Source organism: Vombatus ursinus, unplaced genomic scaffold, assembly GCF_900497805.2.
Source record: "Vombatus ursinus unplaced genomic scaffold, bare-nosed wombat genome assembly UNPS02014799.1, whole genome shotgun sequence".
NCBI classification, from domain to species: Eukaryota; Metazoa; Chordata; class Mammalia; order Diprotodontia; family Vombatidae; genus Vombatus; species Vombatus ursinus.
Genome location: NW_020954577.1, coordinates 21931976 through 21955432, shown reverse-complemented (window position 1 = coordinate 21955432; position 23457 = coordinate 21931976). Strand labels below are relative to the sequence as shown.

Below are 23457 nucleotides of genomic sequence, written 5' to 3'. Positions count from 1 at the left end.
CCCTCTGTGACCCAGCAGATCCCCCTCTGTGTCCCAGCAGACCCCCCCCGTGTCCCAGCAGATATCCATGTATAACTCAGTTGATCCCCCTCTGTGTCCCGACAGACTTCCCCCTCTGTACCTCAGCAGGTCCCCTGTTCATCCCCACAGATCCCCTGCGCATCCCAGCAGGTCCCCACGTGCTTGACTCACTCATCTGTGCCCGTCCCTCCCTAAAGCTCCCACCCTTCCCTATGCATTTCCTGCCCTCCCTGCTCCTGCTTCCCCAGGCTCCCCCACAGCTGCTTCTTCTGACGGGCGAAGGATTTTGAGAATAAGGAGAATGATAATGGTGGCCTTTCCACACGATCTCTCACTTGATTCTTTTTCATGAGAACATGGACAAGTCTCTGGAATGGAGTCTCCCCAGCTGAAGTTGTTCACCACTGTCTGCGCCCTGCTCTCCTCTCCATGCCAGGCCCCCTGATGGGGTGGGTGGCTGGCATCCTGACCACTCTCTTAGCTCAGGGAGGGAAGCCCCTCCCAGCTCAGCCCCTCGCTCCCAGCCTCCATGGGCCTCAGCTCTCTCATCTGTAAGATGAGGGGCCTGGGCAGATCCAGATCTGGAAGGGAGCTTGGAGGCCGTGGAGGCCAAGCCCTCATTTTACCAGTGAGGAAACCAAGGCAGCTCACCCAGGTTCACAAGTGAGTAGGCGTCTCAGGCAGGATTTGGCCCCTGGCGTTTCCACCTCCCACTCTAGAGCACTAACCACTCTATGGTGCGGCCTCTGTCTCTAAAGCTAAGAGCCTTCGAGCCCATTCCAGTGAAAGGAGGGGTCAGCAGGCAAGGGCTTGCCATCCTCAAGAAATGGCTGATGGTTATGGCTTGTGGAGCACTGTTGGAGGAGGAGGTCTCTCTTCCAGTGAGAGTGTGGCAGGGAAGCTTTAGGAAGGACGGGGGCTTGGGAGAGACAGGGAGGGACAACTGCGTAGTGGCTTGACACCCAAACGTCTGGAGCTGGGAACAGAGCCATTTTGGAAGCCAGTCTGGCTGGATCAAGGGGCTCAAGCAGGGGAGATGAGGGGAGAAGGGCAGGGCAGGACCAGGCTGTGGGAAAGTCTCAGACTGGCCAAGGAGTCTAGACTTTGCCTTGGGGGCAGTGGGGAAGGGGAAGGAGAGACCATTGAAGGTGTCTGAGCGTGAGGGGTAGTGACAGGATGACAGCCGTGACGAGGGAGCTTCATCTGGCAGGGAGGTGCAGGAAACAAGGAATGAGGAGGCCAGAAGGCCAGGAAGGAACCTGTCTGAGTAGGAGCGGAGGGAGAGCACCAGCATCCTGGCCGCTCAAGCAGAAAGGACTCCACCAGGAGGTGACTGGTTGTGGAAAGAGAATGAGAGGGGGTCAGAGCGACTCAGGTTGGGCCTGGGAGGTGCTGGTGCCGGCGACAGAGGCAGAGAGGTGAGGCTGGGAGGAGAGGTCAGCACCCGGCTCGCCTGGAAGCGACGAGGCCTGCGATGAGGCCGGAGCGGGGCAGGCTGCACCGTGGGGAGCTGACCACGCGGCTTCATGAGTGAGGCCACTGGAGCAGGACGACCTCGGCGCTGGGACCATGGACAGAGGAGGGCAGAAAAAGCAGACACCAGACCCTCGAGGGCACCTTCGGCAAAGGGCTGGGAGGGGGAGAGGTGGAGGGAGAGAAGACAGCAAAGGGGGAGAAATCAGATGGCCTGAGCATCACAGGAACTAGGGGGTGGGCCAGCGGATCCAAACCTGAGAGGCGGGAGGGAGGGCTGACCCCCGAGAAAGCCCGGGTCTGAGGAGGGAGGGAAGGCTGACCCCCGAGAAAGCCCAGGCCTAAGGCAGGAGGGCAGGAGCTAAGGAGCCAATGAGATAATAATTGGGAGTCGCTTAGCACACAGTTGGTGTTGTATAAATGTTAGTGAGGATGGGAGTGCAAGGTAAGAGGCTAAGGAAGAACAAGGACCGTAGAGCCGCAGGCTCCAGGGAGGGTTTGTGAGCCTCAGGGAGAGCTCAGTATCCGGACTACAGGCTGAGCTTGGAGAGAAAGTGGGGGGGGGGGCCAGAAAGGGGATCATTGAAGGAGCAGGGGCCTAGGGAAGAGAAAGCTGGGACCATCAAGAAGTCAGTCAGTCAGCACACATTTATAGATAGCTGCCTGTATACCAGGCACTGTGCCAAGTAAGCCCTGAGAGCAAAGAAAGGCCCGAGCTCTGCACTAGCGCCAACCTGGCAGATGAGTCGTGCAGCTCCGCGTGACCATGGCCACGGAGGAGCACGGTCCTCTGTCTGTCTCCGTCTGGCTCCCACGGTTTTTGATTAATAAGTGCTTGCTGAATATATTACTCATTGGATAATTCGTCATGTTCTAGGCTGTGACACGGAACTTTGTATTGTTACCTAAGAATTTTTTTTATTTGGCCTTTCTGGGGTTTATCCCTTCTCTGCTCAGATAAATTGTGGCTCCCCAAGGCCAGGGTGTTGGGGCTTTCTCCATTAATATTTGCTAAATCGACTTAGACAGGAAGTCAGGTCATTCAGCCTCGGTGGGGGCGGGGTAAAACACCCCCCCCTCTCATTTAACATTTCCAGGCTAAATATTTGATCATCAGTATGCGGATAAATGCCTTAAGGCCCACCCCGCAAAATGGGAGCCGTTGCCAAGGGCTGTCACTTCAGCTGGTGTCCTGGAGGCCTCAGTAACTGAAAAGGCCCCAGATAGCAAGATCAGCGGGGAGGGGGCGTGACTAGGACACTGAGGCTTCGATTCCAAGGCAGGCCTGTTTAGCACCAGCTCAGGGGGCCAGGACACACGTGGGGTGGCAACCTGGAACCACTCACAAGCACTGAGCAGCTCGTGCCCCACCTTTCCAAGCCAGGTTGCTCCAGTCCTGCTAAGGCCTTCATTCCTGCAGCCCCCACCCACATCTCCTCGGGCCCTGGAAAAGTGCCCAGGCAGGAGGCATGCCCAGCTCACTCACCTTTACACCCTGTGTGCCATAGCCCGGGGGGCCTGGGGGCCCAGGTAAACCTTTCTGACCAAGGGAGCCCTGTTAGAGAGAAAGGGTAAGAGGTCAAGAAGCACCCCCCTCCCCCCAACACTGTCCTGAGTTCTGATCAGGACAAGCCGAGGAACGACTGGGAAGGAGGCAAGACCCTGCCCTCAGCCTCCCTTTGTAGCACTTCCCACCCCCGCTGTGTGTGCTGGACATCCAGGGTCCTCACATTCTCCCCTTCCCCTATAAGGGCCTGCTCCCAGGAAAGGGTTATTCACACTAAGGTGTAATGGACTGGTAAGGCCTAACCGGGCGGGGGGGGGGGGAAGAGGGAGAGAGAATTTCCATTTTAACCAGAGACTCACCCTCCCTCCATATCCCACCCCAACACTCCCACACTGGGAGAGTCACCAGCCCATACTATAGAATGATCTGGTAAGAAGACTGGGGATATTTAGCCTGGAAAAAGGAAGGCTGAGGCAGAGGCCCTGGTGGCTGGCTCCAAGTCCTTGAAGACCTGCCATGGGGAGGCGTGTAGGGGAACGGGGAGGCCAGGCCTGGGGCCTATGAATAGGCAGGGAGGCAGGCTTGGCCTGGATATCAGAGAAAACACGTGGGATCACAGCATCTCTGAAGGGGAAGGGAACTTCAGGGCCTCCCCAGGCCCCCGAGGACACCCAGGGCTGAACATCTGGCCTCTCCTGGGACAGGGAGCTCACCCCCACCAGAGGCAGCTCTCTGTGTGTCAAGCTCCCTTTGCATGAATTTTCTCACCAGAGTGTATGTTCTTGACCTACGAGGCTACTTGGCTATTCACACACACACATACACACACACACATACACACACACACACACACATATACATTCTCTCTCTCTCACACACTTATACACACTCACAGACACACACATATACTTAAACAGACTTATGAACACGCACACACTCACACTCTCACACACTCACACTCACACACTTATATACACTCACAAAGACACACACATACACTTACACAGACTTATGGACACACACATTCTCATACACTCACACACTCACACACTTATACACACTCACAAAGACATACACACATATACTTACACAGACTTATGCACACACACATTCTCACACACTCACACACACTCACACACATATACACACTCACAAAGACACACATATACTTACACAGACATGTACACACACATTCACATTCTCACACTTATACACACCTTCTCACAGACACACTCACACACATATACTTACACTTATGCACACTCACAGACACACACATAAACTTACACAGACTTATGCACACACACTTACATTCTCACACACTCACACACATGTACTTACACACACTTCGACTCACACATAGACACACACTCACATGTGTACTTGTTCCGCTTCTTTGGAATAAGAACCCCCAGCTATTTGGCTTTGGGGGGTGGTTGGGGAAAGACAGGCCTCTGCGGTTGTCTGGTTGACTGAAGTCCCCCAGCACTGCTGCACCAGGCTCAGTGACTGTTCTCTGTGACAAGCCCGAGAAAGCCTGATCCTGTTCAGCCTTGTTTGGTGGATAAAGAGCCAAGGAAAGGGAAGAAAAGAGAGCTCCCTTGCCCCATGTCTCTATTCCCCTCCCCTGCTTTCCTCTCCTCTCTTGTGTCTGTCTCTCTCAGTGTGTGCCTGTCTCTCTCTCTGTCTCTACCTTTCTCTGATTCTCTCTTCCCCCTCTCTGTCTCTCTCTGTCTTTGTCTCCATCTCTCTTTGTCCCTCTCTGTCTCTCTTTGTCTCTCTCCTCGCCCTCATCTATCTGTCTCTACCCTCCCCCTTATCCCTGGTTGGGGTGGTGGCAGGGCCTGCGATACTGACCATCTCTGGGGCCAGTGGAAAAGACCACTGCACTGGCCTTTTCCAGGAGCCATCTGGGCTGAGCATCTCTGGCCGCTCCCCAGTGGAAGCCAATGCAGGGTGTCTCTGGCAGCCCAGAAGGCCCCTTCCTCCTCCTTCCTCCAGGGGCCCTCAGCGGTTGCCTTAGAAACCAAATCCAACCGATGAAGGCATCGTTTTGACAGCATCTTTGCCACTACAACCAATTTGCTTAAAGAGGCCTGGACTCACTGGAGTTTCTGTGTCATTTCACTAAAGCTCCTGGGGGGAAGGGTCAATTGGGGGAGAATCTCCAAGTCCACTTTCTCCAAGAATTAACAGACAAAGCTCCTGGCAGGAGCAAAGCATCCTGGGGAAAGTCCAAACTACTCTTCCCTCAACACCCACATTGCCCAGTGCTGACCTTTGGTCCCTGGCTTCCTATGCCCCGAGGTCCAGAGGGTCCAGGAGGGCCTCTCACACCAGGTTCTCCCTGAAAAGACACCAAGTACAGAGAGATATTTGCATATGTCTTGGCAAAGCCAAGTTCAAAACACAGTACTTACTTCAGGCCAAAAGACATTTTCAAGCCCTCGGGCTAAGGTTCTGTCCAGCTTTGAGGCCTGGCCCAACCCCGGTTATCCAAGCTCTGATGACTGGGGTTGTTTGCCCATGACACATTTCTGTCTCCATGCCCAGTCCAACCAGCCTGACTCCCATCCACTCAGCAGCCGCCCTCGATACGGCTACAGAGCATCCTCGTCACTTTTAAATCATCCAAACAGCGCAGAGCCTGAGCTGGACCAAGTGACACAGGTCTGTTGTTGTTACAGGTTCATGCTACATTGGGGGAAAGGGAACAGTTCTGAGATCCCTTCTTGTGCACTTTCTACATCCCCTTCCTCAGCCTCCTGGATGTGGTCCTTCCTGCGTGCACAAGAACTCCCCTGCAGCACCAGGTGGACGGCTGCCCCGGGGACGGGGGCAGGCAGAGAAGGAGGGGCAGTGCAGAAAACCATTGGTTACTGGACGCTGGGCTCTTTGTAGGAAGGATGGGTAAGTGGAGGCAGGATGCTCCCTCATACCCACCCCTCCAATCCTAACCTGAAATGAGGACTGGGCTGGAGGGTCAGGTGGACTTTTCCCCTGGGCTTTTACCTTCTCTAATTGCCTCCCCCCTCAACCAGCCCCTTCCTGTCTGACAGACTCCCAGGCCTGTTCAGAAAGCACCCGGGCAAGACAAGGCTGTGCAGCTCCATGTTAGGAAACATGGTTCAGGGCAACCATGAAGTCACTGGGGCTCAGATCTTGTCCCCAGAATACCGGACGAGTGAGGCTGGACATCCGCTGACCAGGAACCACAAACTGAGAGCTAGGAGGGAACTTCACAAATGAGGAGCCTGAAACCCAGAGTGGTGGATGGAGTTGTCCGAGATCACCCAGATAGTAAGCAGTGAGATTGCAACCCGTGGCCTCTTTTTACTGCCCCAGAGGCCCAGGCTTGTCCCCTGCTAGCCAAGCCAAGGCAACGTGCATTGATCAGACTCCTGCTACGTGTCAGGCACTGCGCTAAGTGCAAGGGCTCACAGAAAGGCAGAGGACAGTCCCTGCTCTCAGGAAGCTTAGAGTCTAGTGGGGGATGTCGCAAACAAGCTGCTGATGGGACAGACCAGAGATCATTGCAAAGGGAAAGCGCCAGAATTAGGGGGCTCAGGGAAGCAAGGAGGGGGCCAGGAGGAGGGAGGGCCGGAGAAAAGTCCAGCATCGGCAGACAGGGCACCTTGTGCAAAGATCTGCAGTCACTCAGTCATTTCTTCTCAAACTTTTCTGGGTCAGTTGTCTTTTACATGTGATCCCTTTCATTTTCTTCATTTTTCCCCCAATCTTTTGATTTTGATTGGGGCAGCGGGTATCACAGTGAAGAGAGTGCCAGCCCTGGATTCAGGAAGACCTTAGTTCAAATCTGGTCTCAGACACTCATTAGCTTTGTGACCCTGGGCAAGTCACCACCTTGTGTTTGCCTCAGTTTCCTCATCTGTAAAATGGAGACAGTAATAGCCCCTCCTTCCCTGGGTTGTTATGAGGATCCAAAGAGATAATAGTTGTGAAGCACAGGGTAGGCACTGTAGAAATGTTGGTTATTATTATTAATTATCATCTTGATTTGGTCTTCCTACTTCTTGCGGTCTGATGTACTGCTTCTCTGTCTGGCGCCTCTGCCAAGCTATTAATTCTCCTGCCGAGTCTGTCCTCCCAAACTCTCGTTTCTTTTCCAATTCTTTCCTACACTGTTGTCATTTCATTCGTAACATCATTGTGACCCTTAAAAATAGGCTACATTGTTTCTTCTAGGAATTTAAATTCATCTCATTGGTTAGTGGTTTTCCTTTGAGGCTTTGCCGGTCAGCAAGGTTTTCTCTTCCTTGGCGTTTGGGCCTCGGGCATCCCTGACACCTTAACAACATCTTTCTTCACCAGATTGGGACTTCGTACTAGGGCCAGGCTCTGCACGCTCCTGGTGTGATTGTCACAGACCTGGCTTATCTTTCAGAAATCATTTCCTGGGCTCTTCAGGGATCTGAGGGCTGGTGTGGGCTGCAAACTTTCAGCACACCCTCTGTGGTCTGGCCACGGGCAGTCTGATCAATGCCCTCCTGGACTTTTCAGGCCCGAGGTCCTCTTCTGGGTCAAGACAACAATTGTGCAGAGCTGACCCTAGGTTCCGCTCCAGCAGACAGTCACTGGCCCACCTCTGTCTGTGAGCTGGGAGGATCTGTAGGTCTTGAGAGTCAGAGGTGACTGCTTATCCCTGGTCTGCATCCAGGAACTGAGTTGAGGGACTGGTTAGGGAGTCAGAGAAATAGCACCTCCACCGCTGGCCTGCCCTGGTTCTGAGCCAAGCCTGGATCCTGAAGCCCTGCCCTGGGGCCAGCGTGTCAGCACAGCAGCCCTGTTCTGTGGCTGGACGCTGAATCCTAGATCCCCTCTTGGGGTCACAGTGGCCCCACCATGGCCCTGCTCTGAGCCAGGTCCTTGAAGGCAGGGACTGTTTCATTTTTGTCTTTGTATTTCCAATGGTGTCTAATAAGTGCTTTTAGTTTTGTTTTGTTTTGGTTTTTTTTTGGCTTGAATTAGCAGTAAGGTCCAATCACAGGCAATATCCAGAGACTGGAGACGCCCCCATCCTACTGGGCAGGCTCCCGTTAGATCCTCTGGGCAGTTGTGCCCTGCCCAGTAGCTGGAGCTCCCATCTGCTGCGTTGGACACATCTTAGCCCAGGAACATCACCTCTCTCTGCCTCATGGACAGATGGGCAGCATCACTCCAAATGGAGCGCTGGACGTTGCCCTTGTCTGCTGACTTGGGGAATCTGCATGGAATTCCTGCCATGTTTCTTGTGTGAATCAGGCCTCTATTTTCCCACTTCTGCTGGTTTGTGCACATATGTGAGCTATGACAGCCAGTCCCAAGAACAGCTGGAGGCTGTTCAGAATAATGGTGCTCAAAGTCATGCCCCACTGGCTTACATTGCAATGGATGATTGGGGGCCACTCTGCTAAAGAAACAAACCACACCTCTGTGTGGAGGTTCAAATGTTTGAGCCAGCTGGGTTTTCTCCTCATTCTCTTTCCTTTGGAATTTCTTTGGATTTCAGGAATTTTTGCTTTGGTTTATAATTTTAGCTAAAATTTTAACTTTTTTGAAGTGTAAATTAATAATTGGAAAGGGAGAAGCCGACCAGAGGTCTGATGGACCTACACTGAGCAGACATAGCAGGAAGGTAGCCTGAGGCTAAGGGTTCACTCTCATTGTCCGTGCCTGGGCCTGGGCCTGGGCCTGGGCCCATGTCTGTGTCTGTGTCTGTTCCTGTGCCTGTATCTGCATCTCTCTGGAGTTACTCTGGCCATATCTTTGGAAACCTCAACTAGAGACATCTTCCTTTTTCAAAGCTTTTGTGTTCTTTTCTTGAAGCCAGGACTGTCCTGAAGAGTCTGGGACGAAGGCCTGCTTCCCCCCCCCATTGTTGCGCCCATCGGTGCTGCTTAATTACTTTTCAGGGTTCATTCACTGGGAAAGGGCATATTGGGAAATGACTGGTGTCCAATAAAAAGAGATCAGTCAACGGTGGAAAAAAGTTCCTCACTAGAACGAAAGGTTGAGTGAGTCACCCATGTCTTTCAGGCTCAGTTTCTCCATCTGTAAAGTTGAGGGAATTGCATAGATAATGTTGCAGGTCCTTTCCAGGCCCAACCTTTGATGATGAAGGCTCAAAAACAGTTTAGACACGTCAAGTGCCATTCAGCTGTGCTGCGTTCTGAAGAAGCTTGATCTGTGACCTTTCTGGAGAGGGTGATGTCTTATTTTTATGCCACAAAAGCAGAGTGCAGTAGTAGTTCTGGACATTTGTAAGCAAGTGAGACTACCCGTGTACCTGGATTAGCACCCAGAGAATGCAGAGGAAAAGAAGCCTCCTTCCAGAGGGTCATCTGGATCGCAGAGAATCACGAGTGGTGCCAGCAGGTGCTCAGCTGCCAACTCAATGCCTCCTCTATCAGAGCATTTACAAGGACAAGCTGTGCAGAGGAGGCAGTTCAGACAAATAAGGAAAGTGGGAAAGAGGGAGGAATCTAGATGCATCCCAATTGGGACCTGGGACTGCTGCAGGGTAAACTTGGGAGCCGCACTGCCAGGAGAGTCTGTGGGGGAACCAGGGGGTCGTTCTTCATGTCATCGCCCCAGAAGGTCACCTTGGGGGAGCAGGGCGGACGTTCCAGGGACACAGACAAGTTCTGTAATCAGAGGGGTCGATGTAAAAATGGCACTGGTGATAGCAGATAGAGATGGACCGACGGGCAGACGGACGGACGGATAGACAGACCCCGAGACACAGAGATCAATAGATAGAGCACAGGCGTCTTCCCCCTGGTTGCCTCCTGCCTCTGCCCATCTCTCTGCTTCAGCTCCTTGAAGGATGAACGTCAGACCCCCTTCGCTCCTTGGGACTGGCCCTTGAACCAGTTCAAGATTTGCCCGACGAGACTCTCATCAGGTCCAGACCAGTCAGCTGTGGCCGCCTCAGCTCACACCACCGGCACCTCCCCGTTCAGTCGGGGCGCATTTAGTGGAGTGAGAGGCAATCAGATGAAGAAGAGGAGTGAGTCGCCCGCTGACTCTGGAGAGGTACTCTGCGCTCTCTCCCGACAAAGACAAGTCCCACTCAGAGAAGCCTCGGCTTACCGCAAGGCAGGAAGAAACAAAAACGGGGTGTGGGGGGCGCTTGTTTGAGGAAACATTTTCTCAGTTTTCTTGTACAAACGTGAGTGAAGTCAAAGCCTGGCTAGGCTTCAAATGCGGACCTTGTCACTCAGTAATCCTAGGGTAGGCTCAGGCCTCGGAGGCAGCCAAGTGGCTCAGGGGATAGAGCGTTGGGCCTGGAGGCAGGAAGATCTGAGTTCAAATCCGGCCTCACTCACTAGCTGTGTTAGCCTGAGTAAGTCACTTCACCCTGTTTGCCTTAATCCTCAGAGAAGGAAATGGCGAGCCGCTCCAGTATCTTTGCCAAGAAAACCTCACACGATGTGATGAGGAGTCAGACACAGCTGAACGTCTGAACGAGAAGCCATGATGGGACTGCCCCTGGGCCCAGCCTTAAGATATGCTCAATCTGCGGCCAAGGGGCCATCGCAGCACTGCTGGAAGTAGCGCCAGCCGCCACAAACCTGTCCGTGAAAACCTCGCCCGATGCCGTCCAGCTCGACTGCAGCTGCCCCCAGGACACCCACGCCACAGACATCCCCTGGCTTTAGAGGCTTCTGTCGGGTGGCCAGCCACCAATGCCCAAAAGGGCCGGTCAGCCCCACCAGGCAGGAAAAGAAAGGCTGGATCGAGTCAGGGAAACAGAGGTTAGCTTCCTGCGAGAAGGCGCTGGGACCATCATGGAACAAGAGCGAGGCATAGCAGAAGAGGCCACGCGCCACACTGGCCCTGGCCCATCCAGCAGACCTAGACGCAGCCCATGGGGGGACCCCTGGGGGGGTACCCTGCAGCCACAAGTGCAGACATCCATGGACATGTGGAAGCCCTGTGAATGTCATCCCACCCTTGCCAGCCACGAAGCAAGGGACCGTCAGACTTTCTCCTTTACCTTTGCTCCAGGGTCTCCTATTCCCCGTAAGCCCATGGGTCCAGGGGGTCCCGGGAGTCCTCGAGGACCCTAATGTGAAACAAGGACAAAAAGAGTGATGCCCCTCCCTACCTGAGCTGCATGAAGCCACAGGCGGCCTCTCCTGCTGGTGGCTCAGTTAACAACATTCCATGTCACCTGGTTCCTGTGTGTGCAGCCACAGCAGGGGGCCCCACCCCACGCCCCCTTCCCTTTGGAGTCCGGCTTCGCACCAAGCACTGTGCTAAGGATCAGGGACATGGAGGCAGGACTGGACTGGAGCATGGAGCAGGCTGGAGGGATGCATGGAGCCCACCTGGAGAGCCCAAAGGAAGGGCCGGGGTCCCCAGAAACCTGATGAATTCCAAGGTGGGGGGGGTCTGCTGCAGCCCCTCAGTCAATCAGATTCCAAATATAAGAAATGGCAAATGCCAATCCAGGGAACACAAGGTTTGTCCTGGTGGTTCTGGGCAGACCAGAGAAAGGGCATCAGCAGCACTTGCTGACTCATTGGTATGCCCTCAGCGGGCTGGCAAGAGTTGGCCAGAGTGGGTTTCCACTGAGAGCTACTAGACTACATCTTCTTTTTTCATGCTATAATTTCACTTTAAATGAGGTTAATAAGTGGACAATATTTTCCCTTTTTTCTTAGAAAAATATTCTCTATTATCTTCTCCATTTTTTTAAAAATTTGGACGCAAGCAATAAAGGGCAACCCCCAGCATGTGGGGTAGATTTAATTTGGAGGATTTACAGAGAGACACGGTTAAGAATCTCCTGGCATGAGCAGTAGGGGGCTAGGGCGGAGGCAGAGTCCCTGGGGGTGAGGCTGGTGTGGAGGCAGAGCCTCTCCCAGGGGCTCGAGGAGCCATCCAAAGATCTTGATCCCTTTGGGCCCGGGCCACTCGGAGAGGTGTGTCCTCTAGTCAAGATCCTGCTCCCGTGGCTCTTCCGTATGCTGGCTTTGCTAAGCACAAAACCCTGCAGACCTCAAGCCACCAAGAGTTCACGGCTTCCCCCTGATCCTTCAGCCAGAGGCCCCTCGCCTCTCCTAATGGAAGGGAAGATGCACGCACACTTACGGTCACTCCAGGATAGCCATCGCCCTTGGGGCCTGGAGCCCCTTCCGGGCCTTGAGGACCTTGGGCACCCTGGGGAGAACCCAACAGCAAACATCCAATTAGTGACGCCATAATCAACGTTACATCACGTTAGCGCAAACCCGAGCTCCAGATATTCTTGTCAGATTCTACCCCAAGAACCATGGTCAGGAAATGCTCCCGCAGCTCAGTCAGCGGGCTTCCTGGGTATGCCCCAGGCCACAACTGTGCTTCTTTGGAGTCAATGGGGCAGGACCCGAAATGGACTTGAGCCAGTACTGAAACACCACCCAGAGCATGAGTGAGAGCAAAGACAGCTGCCGCCAGGACTCTGGCTTCTATTGTCCAAGCCCAGCTGTGCTCTGGATCGTAGGGGTGAGAAGTTCTGAGCTGCTGAGGTTAGAGCCTGGCAATTCCAAACTCTAGAACTTTTAAGCCAGAGGAAAGGATAAAACAAGCCAGAGCTTCTGGGCCACAGGTGACCCAGGGGTAGGTAAGAGGCCCCTTGTGGAACTGGCCGTAGTCTGTGTAGCCCCATCTGCAGCACAGACCCACCACAGCTGGGCTCAAACAGACGGGCTGCTACAAAGCTGTGATGTGAGGCATGATACATGGGGCAGAAAGGTCTCTGGGGAAGGGGGCTGGGGTCAGTGCTGCGGCCAGGCTTGCCCAGAGCCTCAGGCTGGGAGATAGGGGGCAGCGGGGGCCAGGGGTCCCTTCCTCCATGCCTTACCAGCAGGCCCTTTGAGTTAGACATTAGGAAAGGCGGAAGAGAGGGACCATTGCTGGAACATGTGTCTGCTTTACAAAAGCAGCTGGGGGAAGGGAAGGCAAAAAGAAACCCGTCTGACCATTTCACATTTTCTTTATGCGATCCTGGACATGTACACGTTGCTCTCCCTCTCTCTGCTTCAGTTTCCTCATCCATAAAATGGGACTAATGATAGTTCCTACCTCTTAGGGTTGGGCAACTGGGTGGTGCAGCGGGCAGAGCACTGGTCTTGGAATCAAGAAGACTCACCTTCCTGAGGTCAAACCTGCCCTCAGACACTAGCTGTGTGACCCTGGACAAGTCACTTCACCTGTGTGCCTCAGTTTCCTCATGTGTAAAATGAGCTAGAGAAGAAAATGGCAAGCCACTCCAGTATCTTTGCTGAGAAAACCCCAAACGGGGTCACAAAGAGCCCAACATGACTGAACAAACTAAATATCATTTGTCGAGTGTTTTGCAAACCTAAAGTGCTAGAGGAAAGCTAATTATCATGATTAAGTTCCACTAAAGGCACCAAGGATTGGAAATTACTCTTTCTGTTTCAGCCATGGGAGAAGCAGCAGCAGCAGCGGGGGTGGGAGTAGTAAGAACACCGCTATAGCATTTCACAATCATTGTCCCCTTTTAAATTCTCACAACCCCTGGAGGTGTGGGTTGTACCTATGAGGCAGAGGTAAAGTGACTTATCCAGGGTCACAAAGCAATCATCCGGGGCAGGATTTGAACACAGATCTTCCTAAATCCTCTCCCCACTGTATAGGATGGGGGTGAGGGTGGATTTTCCCTTCCTTCAGCCATCTAGACAAACGAGCCCTTCTGCCTAGAGCAGTGAGTTGGAGGGGAGAGAAGAGGAGGGAACAGGGCTGAATGGTACCTTGGGGCCTCGGATGGAAACTCCCGGTTCTCCTTTGAAGCCTGGCCTCCCGATCTCTCCTCTGTCTCCCTGCACACACAAACACACCTGGTCATTCACTACCCAGGTGTCCGGTCACCAGAGCAGATGGGTGGGGCTGCAGCCTCTGAGGCCACAAGCCTGGGCTGGCCTGAGGGGCTGACCATAGCCTAGGAAGGCCTGGAGCAAAGCAAGGGGTACCTGTTGATGGACTTAGGAAAGACCGGGTGGGGCTGTGGAGCAAGGCCTGAGCCAAGGACCAGGAGGCCTGGGCTCCAGGCCCACACTTCATGGGCGAAGGGACCAAAGAAGCCCAAGCCCTTTCTGGCCCATTGCTCACTGACAGATGGGGCTGCCGATGCTTCTGCTCCAGCCCTCCCAGGCCCGATGGGTCAGAGGACTGGGGCTCCTTCCTTCCTCATCTGTCCTCTGTGGGCTCATAAAGAGCCAGTTCGATGGAGCTTACAGCATCACCCCTGCCCCAGACAGTAGGGAGAAAAATCTCCCATTTCCACAGTCTTAGAAATGGCCGTAGTGAGTGCCCAGTCCCTGGAGGATCCCCAGGCTGTCATCCCACTGAGGGAGACCTCAAGATCCGGAGAGAGAGGCCATGACGCAGGCGCGCTCACGATTGTCTCCGGCCGGCTGCCGCCCGTAGCTGAGGCAGGCCTGGCCCAGCCCCTTCCTCCCAAAGGGCTCAGACCGCCCTTCACCTCAAACAACCAGGAGAATGTCTGTACCTTTGGCCCAGGAGGTCCTTGAATCGATGCCCCAGGCATGCCAAAGGGCCCCATGATGCCAGGCTCGCCCTGTGGGTGAAAACCAAAAGATCCCCCTTAACAAAGGTCCGACAGCTCTGTGCCGATGTGAAGACTGCCTGAGGGTCTAGTCAAACCTAGAAAGGACCTCGTGGGCCATGAAGGCCAGCCTTCCTGATTCATCGTGCTGGGGAAAAGGAAGACATAAGACTGTGCTGCCTCAAGCGAAAGTGGCTGACCACTGCCGGGGACACCTGGAGAGGTCGGCCAAGGAAACCCGCAGGAAGAGAATTGTAGCACAGTCAGGCGTGGGCTGGTTCTGCTGTTCCAGGGCCAGAGAGCCAGGCAGGGCCAGTCTGGCGGAGCCAAGGGCTCTCCCTCAACTGAGAGCCAGGTGACCCTGGGCAAGTCATTTCAACATTCTGAACCTCAGTTTGCACTTCTGTAAAATAGGGTTGAGCACTAAGGTGCTCTGCCATTCAGCAGCATCCAGACTGGAAAAGGTCAGTCACAGAATTACACACTGCTGTGTGGGTGCATGGGGGAGGGGGGCATAACCCCATTCTGCCTCCAACTGGGGCAGCTTCTCACCACCATAAGGTCTAACCTTGGCTGGAAGGCCAGGGACAGATCACAAACTGGCCCAGCCCACGGGACTGCTCCCCACGGACCCCGCAGATGGTACTGCAGGGAGAAGAGCCAGGCTCGATAGAGCTCTGGCCCACTGCGGGCACCTGTTCCCTGACTTACGCTGCCTCCCCACCTTCCCGCTGCGGGACAGTGTTTTCAGAGAACAGCAGCTCAGTCTTTTTGCCCAAGGAGTCACTCCCTGGAGGCCCCTGACTGGTCCAAGCCTATCGCTCTACGGCCTGAGCCAGCCTTCCGTGACCAGTAACAGCTCTGTCTCCCTGACTCATCTAGGCCTCTGGTCTGGCCTGAAACCAGCTCTGCCCTGAGCATCAGCCCCATCTGCCCACCCTGAACTGTGGCCCAGCAGCGGGAGGGAAGCGGGTGTCTGATGTCTGGGAGCGCCCCCTGAACCGTGGCCCAGCAGCAGGAGGGAAGCGGGTGTCTGATGTCTGGGAGCGCCCCCTGAACCGTGGCCCAGCAGCGGGAGGGAGGCGGATGCCCAACGTCTAGGAGCGCCAAAGCCATTTTACAGGCGTGAGCTTGGCAAAGGTAACGGATGACCTGCCCACTGCACCAAGAGGCAAAGGGCAGATCCTTTGGCAGATGAGATAATTCACTGGTGGTGAGGTCAGAGACACCAAGGCTGACACTGTGGAGGAAGGGGCACTTCGGGAACTTCCATTTTTCCTGGGTGGTTTGGGCCGGGCCATGGGAATAGCTGAGCCTATCCTGGCATAACATCAGCAAACTCTCCCTGGCCAGGGACAGGACTAGTCGTGTAGGGTGTTGGGGGCTTTGCCCCAGGGCACTGACATGGTGGGGGCACGCCGCCCCGGGGCGAGGGCAACCTATACCCACTAATCTCTGGGTTGCCCCCCAGGTCAGTGGAATCTGCCCATGGCATCTGTCCCTAGCTCTGGCTCTGGAACAGGTCATCAGAGAGACTGGCCACTCATGCCCCTGTACCGGCGCGGGTGATTCTGCCTTTAAAGTTCAGGCCCTTCTTGGGGCTCATTTGTACAGTGGAGAGGCAGGCGGACGTCAGCTGGAGGCTCAGGCATCCCTGCTCCTCCGTAGGCAGGACCTTAGACAGGACCCCTGGGCCTCGGCTAGTTTTTTTTACCACGATTTTCATCAGGGTTTGGGGTCTGGCCTCCATGCTTGTTAAACAAATCTGGAGAGATTTGCACCAGACCTTCCAGCTGCTCCAGGCACAGCCTCCCATTCCACCTCCCTCCTCTCGGCTTGTCACAGACCATCCCTTGTGCCTGAGACGCTCCCCCTGCCTCCTGGAATCCCTGCCCCCCAGTCTCAGCTCAGGCTCTGCTGCAGCCAGAGCCCTCCCCTGATCCCCCCGCCCAGACGATAGTTTGTATTTACTTCTCCTTCTTCCCTAGTGAAATGAAGGCTCCCTGAGGACAAGACAGCCTGCTTCTCTGTGGTCTCTGTACCGTTCAGTGCCCGGAGAAGAGCCCGTAAGCACTTCACGAGGGGACCAGCACCCAACTGGAAATAGAGTTTCCTCCTGCGTCCTGCCCAAGCCCAACCATCAGCTGAGTTGGAGACACTGAGTGGGGGCTCAGGAGACACCGGCCAGCATCCCGACCTCGGCCCTCAGGCCACCGTGTGACTGGGGCGAGCTGCTTGTCCTCCCGGCTTTGGTTTCTTCTTCTGTCCAGTGGGGAGAGCAATGCCTGTGCCATCTCCCTCATAGGAGGGGAAGCCTCGTCAGCCCCAAGAGGAGCCTGAGGCCCACCCGAAGCGTCAGATACTTACCTTCGGACCCTGAGGTCCCGCCACGCCCTTCTGCCCCGCGTTACCCTTGCTCCCCTTCTTCCCTTCGTCACCCTGAAAACACAAGGATGACAAATGTAAATGCCAGTGACCGATGACACCCGTGGAGAAGCAGCTGGTTTTCACGCTTCAGGCCTCTGCTCCAAATCTCTCCCTCCCTCTCAGCTGTCAAAGTGACCTCCCTAAAAGAGCAGGTCTGAGCCGTGCACAGAGCGCTGGGCCTAGAGTCAAGAAGACCTGAGTTCAAATCCAGCCCCAGACACTTACTAGCCATGTGACCCTAGGCAAGTCACTTTACCCTGTTTGCCTCAGTTTCCTTATCTGGAAAATGAGCTGGAGGAGGAAATAGCAAACCTGTCCAGTACCTCTGCCAAGAAGACCCCCAATAGGTAATGAAGAGCCAGACACGACAGAGATGACTGCACAACGGTCACGTGACCTCCTTAGTCAATCAATTCCAAGGAGCCCTTTTCATGTCCAGGATAACATGCACAATCCCCTGGCTTTCAGAGCCCTTCACTACCTCCCTGCCTGCTCCTCTCCAGTCTTCTTACCCCTTCAAGAGGTAGATAGAAAGAGTAGAGAGAGGCAGAGAGAGATGGAGAGATAGGTAGAGAGAGAGATGGTAGAGATGGATGGGTGGATGGGTGGATGGGTGGATGGATGGATGCGTAGGCAGATGGGTGGATGGGTAGATGGATGGATGGATGGATGGGTGGGTGGGTGGAGGGATGGATGGATGGGTGGATGATATATAGATAACTGATAAGGACAGATACATAGATTGATAGATAGTACAGACAACCAAAATCTGCAGAGATCTTCTGTCCTGGCTTATTGGAGATATGTAGATATCTCAGACAGCAGCTGCTGATGGGCAATGAATGGGGCCCAGACCTCAGGAGAGGGGGCCGGATTGCTCTGGGGACTCAGGCAGTACTTTTGACAATCACATTGTTCCCTGAGCCCCAGGCCCATCTTCTTTACACCGCTACTCTCCAGTGATGCTCCATACTGGGCAGCTCCTGAAAGACTGGGGCCAGCTGAAGGGTGATGGCCAGTGGGCATGGGAAGGTGTGGCCTGTTATCTATCGAGACTCACGTATGAAGTGGGGTAAAAGCTGTAATCAGGTAAGATATCAGCAGGACAAGAGGTCACCCAGAGATGTCATGAGGCTGAGGCCATCCTGGCAGACCTCTAGCACATTGGGAGGATTCCTGAGAGGACATGAACAAAGGCCAGAGAAGGCAGGCCCAAGCGATGGGGCGGTGGGGGCAATCTGCACCAGTGAAGGGAAGAGACACAGAAGAAGACCCTATCAGTCTCCCAATTCCAGGGGTGATGGTGGCTCTTTCTGACTCCTGCCTCCTCATCACTCCCCATAGCCAACAAGAGGACCACTCATATGAACCCTGCACAGTGCACGTTCCTGGAGTGGCCAGAAGCCAGCCTGTGGATACCTTCGGGCCAGGCTGTCCTTTGCCAGGGGCTCCTTCTGGGCCTCTCACCCCTGGAAGTCCAGCTTCCCCCTAGAAGGAAAGACATTGGGGTTAGTGGCTGACTCTGCTGACCAGGGGCCCCGTCACCAGCCCCAGCTGATGGGTGGCCTGGGCCAAGCCTTCACCCCAGGACTGAGCAGCATCTGGGAAAGCTCCCAAACCTGGCCAGAGTGAAGTGACCGATGGCCAAGGACCAGGCAGGGTCAGAAGATGCCAAACAGCGGAGGAAATCGTAGTGTGGCCAAAGGAATGAGGACATTGGGAAACGGTCTAAGAGACCCTAGGCTTGCCCGGGGTGGGCTCTCTGTCGTCAGTTCTTCCGTCTGCCTCTCCCCCTCCTCCTTCTCCCACTGCCTTTCTCTGCTCTCCTCTCCTCTCCTCTCCTCTCCTCTCCTCCCCTCTCCTCCCCTCTCCCCCCCCCTCCCCTCCCCCCCCCTCCTCTCCTCCCCTCCCCTCTCCTCTCCTCTCCTCCCCTCCCCTCCCCTCCCCTCCCCTCCCCTCTTCCTTCCTTGCTCCTTCTCCTCCCCCTCTGCTCCTTGGAGTCACAGGACCTCAGTTCCGGTCCCACCTTTGCCACTTACAAACACGTGACCTTGGCCAAGGCATTTAACCTCTTTGGGATTCAGCCTCCACATCTGCCATGCTGGGCTAAACGCCTGCGAGGTCCCCACCAACTGCAGACCCCTCATCTCATGGGGTCGTCTCCCTCGCCAATCACGCAAAGCCGGGACCCCCCCAGAAAGTACAAACACTCTTGGCCCTGTCTGGCGACGCCCTGCCTCGTGGTCAGAGGCGTCTGTATCTGCGTTGGAGGCTCTCGGGCCCTTGGCCCCATCTTGTGCCTGACGCCACTCTTTCGGGGTCCACTCCCCCATCCCTCACCGAGACCCTGCCGGCTCTCAGCTGGGCTCAGCTCATGGGGCCACAGTGGTCCCAGGCCCAGAAGAGGCCTTCTCCGCGAGCCAAGGGGTTTGCCTTTGACTGACTGGGAACCACTGCTGGGGTCTAAGGAAAAGAGAGTCACCTTCTTGCCTTCGGCTCCATCTTCTCCTGGGGATCCTGGCTGGCCAGGCAGCCCCACGGACCCTGGCTCCCCCTAGTGGGCGAGGAAAGAGTTGCACCGTTAGCTACTGACAGCAGGAGAGGAGGCCCACTCTGCCTGGGAGACAGGGCGCCCCGCACCTGGGCCTTGCTCCTCCCTCAAAGCCAGCCCCCCAAGGTCTTCAGTCAAACGCCGGCTGCCCTCTTGGAACGTGCGAGAAGGGATCTTTAGGCATGCGGCAGACAAGAAGACCCCTGGGGTCCCTGCCCATTCCTTGGTTCTAGGATTTTGTGACCTTTGATCATCCTCATCTGTAAAATGGGTAGAAGGGTGGAATGGATGCACGGGGCAACGACCATGGCCCTTGTGCTCCTAACTGTCTATGCTGCTGCGTCTTCCTCATTGAATGAAGTGGCTGGGTGGGGCAGTGGGCAGCGTGCTGGGGGTGGAATCAAGAAGTCCTGCCTTTAAACCCTGCCCTAGACACTTCTTAGCTCCATGAACCTGGGCACCAAGAGCCTAGGAAAGTCCCTTAACCCTTCTCGGGCTCAGTTCCCTCATCTGCAAAGTGGGGAGAAACATCTATCTCCTTCCTAGGACTATTGGGAGGGTCGGACGAGCTTCCAGGGAAAGTGCTTTCCAAATCTGAAAGGGCTATAGAAATGCGCGATATCACTGTGCCGCCGTGACTCAAGTCCCCAGTCCAGGGCATGAAGGTCGCTCCTCTTTGGTGGGGCTCGGTGCCCTGTACTGGGGGAGGGGGCTCTCTCCAGACCCTTCAGGCCCTGGGGTTGCACCAAGAGTGCACAGTTTAGTGGGTCCGAGTTCTGGCTCTGACGTTCCCTAGCTGTGGCACTGTGGGCTCATGGCTCACCTTCTCTGAGCTGCTTCTCCATCTACAACACGGGCCCCAGAAGCTTTACCCTGCCCCCCTCACAGGGCGGTTCTCAATCAGAGGCCCTCTCAGAGGCCCCATGATCCTCCTCTTCCCTTGGCCTCGGCTCAGCGCCGTCCCTTCTACAAAGCTGGACCCAAACCAGGCGTCTTGCCGTGAGATCAGCCCTCTGTGCCTGGCCCCTCCCTGCCCATCAGGTGCTGCTCCCTACCTGCTATTAAAAGGGGGCAGGGCAGTTTAATGGAGAGAAGATGCAGAGGCTGAAGACCTGGGCTCTGAACTCCTCTGCTGTGTGAAGTGTGACCCTGGGAAAGTCCCTTTCCCTACTGCAGGCCTCAGTTTGCTCTTCTGCAAAATGGGGGTGCTGGACTAGATGGTTTCGAAGAGCTTTCCATCTCTAAATCCTTTGAAAACGGTCATTTTCTCCTGCTGCACTTTGGCCTGAATCTACCTAAGTCTTATAATGCCTACGTACAAGTAAGCCAGTCCGTACCAGCCTTCTGGTGACAAATAAGGCCATCTCCAGGACCCCTGAGCCTAGAATGCCCTTGGACACGTTCCAGATCTCAGGACGGAAGCTGGCAGGAAGGCCGTCAGGGTGCAGTGGGGACCTCTGACGCTGACGCCCTGGGATAGACCCTTGGACATTCAAATGCTGCAGGAGATACTCTGACACAAGTCCTGGGAGAGCCCCTCTGACACGGAAGCACTAGGACAGACCCCTCAATCTTGAATATGAGGTTGGGTGCTCTGAAACTGACCCCAAAGTCCCGGGAGAGCCCCTCAGACTCTGAAGTTCAAGGACTGGGCCTTGGATTCTGAAGCGCTGGGAAGAAGCACAAGGCATATAAAGACTGCTTCTCCCCAGACATATGACCAAAGCTGAGCTGGGAGGCAGGCCACATCACCCTCTGAGATCATATCTGCTTTCAACACACAGGCGGATAGTGGTGGACTCCACTGGTGCGGTAAATAAACATGGCCCTAGGAAGGGGCGTGGCACCTGCAGACATGAATCAACCCCCCTCCAACCCCACCAAGCACTTCAGTGCCCACTTTGGAAGCAGGGAAGTTGGCTACACACTCACCTTTGGACCCGCGACTCCGATTCCCACTGTTCCCCGAAGCCCGGCGGGGCCAGGCTGGCCCACTTCTCCCTGGAAGGGAAAGAGCAGATATATACTGAGCGCTGGGGGTGAGCCATCAGGGATCTCTGGGATCTCCAGGCTGCTCATCTTGGTGTGTCCCCCATAAGTCTCTGACAGCTTTCACACCTATCACACACCTGAGACAACATTCCTTCCCCGACCTCCTGAGGAAAGAGAAGGGGCCTGAGTGAAGGCTCTCGAGTGTTATAAACAAAAGGACAGTTGTGATTCCCCAGCACATAGAAGAAGAAAAGCCCTTTTGTTTATTTGCCTGTAATCCTGGAAACAGATAGTGGAGGGGACTCACAGACACGTCTCTGCCCGGCTCCTCGTCAACATTACTGATCTCAGCCTGAGCTGTAAGACGGCTCTGAGCAGAAGACCAGGAGGCTTCAAAGACCCCATAAAGGCAAAGATCCCTAAAGAACGCGGATCACAAACGCCAGCCTGTGGGTAGGCTCCACAAGAGTTGTGGGCCAGGCTGGGGGAAGCTGCTGGTTTTAAGTCGTTATTTCCTGCCTCCCCAGTTGAGTGCTCCTGGGCACTGGCAGCAGACCCAGGTTACAATCTCCTCTTGTTTAGGACCTTACCTTGGGACCAGGAGAGCCCTGGCCTGGGGGTCCTTGGGGGCCAGGTGGGCCGCTTGGACCTTGGATTCCCTTTCAAAGAAAAAGAAATGTGTTTAGGTTCAGAAGAAATTAATGGGCCAGGTTCCCCTCCTGTGGGATGAGTGCAGGCTCCAGAGTGAACAAATGATCTCAGAAACTTGACTTCCTCCTCCTGAGGGGCCTGGGTCAATGCGGCACCTGTGAGCAGGAACAGTCTGCTCCAGTCTAAACAGGACATGAGGCTGGCCAGACCTTTAAGGATGGGGGAGGCTGGGGGCTCCTGTGTCTCTTTTCAGTTGGAAAGATTCTCTGTACAGAATCCAAAAGGGAACAAAAGTACCTGGGGCAGAGAGCAAAGAAATTCAAAGAAGGGCAGAAAACTAAGCCTCTGAGTAGGAGAAAACTCTCCAGGAAATGTGGACACGGTTTGATAAGCGGCTCTCTCTTTGCTGCCTGAGAGGCCCGTCAGCTGGTTGCCACACAGGTGGGAGGCAGCGCCAGTCTGCCCTGGGCAGGAGGAAGGCTGCTGGGCTCCCGGGGCTCAGAGATCAGAGAAGGCTCGGCAGTGGCCATCAAGCACTCAGACTCCAGGGGCAGGAAGCCGAGAGGGGGAGGTCTGTGACACAGAGGCCCCTGAGCAGACCACACATGGCACCAGATGGGTTTCTGTCTTTGAACTTCAACCACGAGACTCTGAAGGACAGGCTGCCACATCTGGCATCATGGCCTTGTTTGGGAGCCATATGGGGGTCCAGCTCAAACCGAGGAAGGGGCTCCAAGGGGAGGGTGGCATGGTCAGCGGGGAATCGTGGATGCACACCAGCTCTAGACAGTTCAGGCAGCTGCCCAGGCGGGCCAGGCTTATCCCATCCAAGGCCTAGAAGCTCTCTGAGGACTGGCCAGACTGCTTTGGGTTTTCCTGACTTCTAGTAATGACAGCTCATTAGTGACCCAGGAACAAGTCCCCCAAAGGGGCGAGGGGGGGAAGGGAGGCCAACTACCCACAGGGCTTGAGAGCTCATGGTAGAAAAACCAAACGGGGAAGGGAAGAGGCTGGCAAAGCTTCTATTGAATGAGATGAAGACAAAGTCCAGGACTCTGGTCTCGTTTCACATCTCCCACACAGCCTGTGCCCTTCCATACCTTCGAATAAACCCAGCCGGGAACAAAACAGCGCTTTGATCACACCACCATGCAGACAGACCATACGTCATCAGGTTTTCTGGAAGTCATGGTGGAAGTAGTATTTTTCTTTTTCTTTCTTTCTTTCTTTCTTTCTTTCTTTCTTTCTTTCTTTCTT

General features: G+C 54.9%; 1 protein-coding gene across 3 annotated transcripts in view; it reads right to left on the bottom strand.

Moving 5' to 3' along the window:
• Positions 1-23457, bottom strand: part of COL28A1 (collagen type XXVIII alpha 1 chain) — an 86899-nt gene that overhangs the window by 16207 nt on the left and 47235 nt on the right. For 2 of the 3 annotated variants that reach the window (XM_027871979.1, XM_027871982.1), the window contains exons 17-27: positions 22140-22208; positions 21490-21558; positions 19489-19560; positions 18426-18494; positions 16947-17018; positions 14523-14591; positions 13765-13833; positions 12101-12169; positions 11001-11069; positions 5280-5348; positions 2981-3049 (exon numbers count right to left, since the gene is read on the bottom strand). In XM_027871979.1, the coding sequence (XP_027727780.1) occupies positions 2981-3049; positions 5280-5348; positions 11001-11069; positions 12101-12169; positions 13765-13833; positions 14523-14591; positions 16947-17018; positions 18426-18494; positions 19489-19560; positions 21490-21558; positions 22140-22208 (765 nt within the window). The remainder of the gene's footprint in view (positions 1-2980; positions 3050-5279; positions 5349-11000; positions 11070-12100; positions 12170-13764; positions 13834-14522; positions 14592-16946; positions 17019-18425; positions 18495-19488; positions 19561-21489; positions 21559-22139; positions 22209-23457) is intronic. The other variant, XM_027871981.1, reaches the window with a different exon arrangement.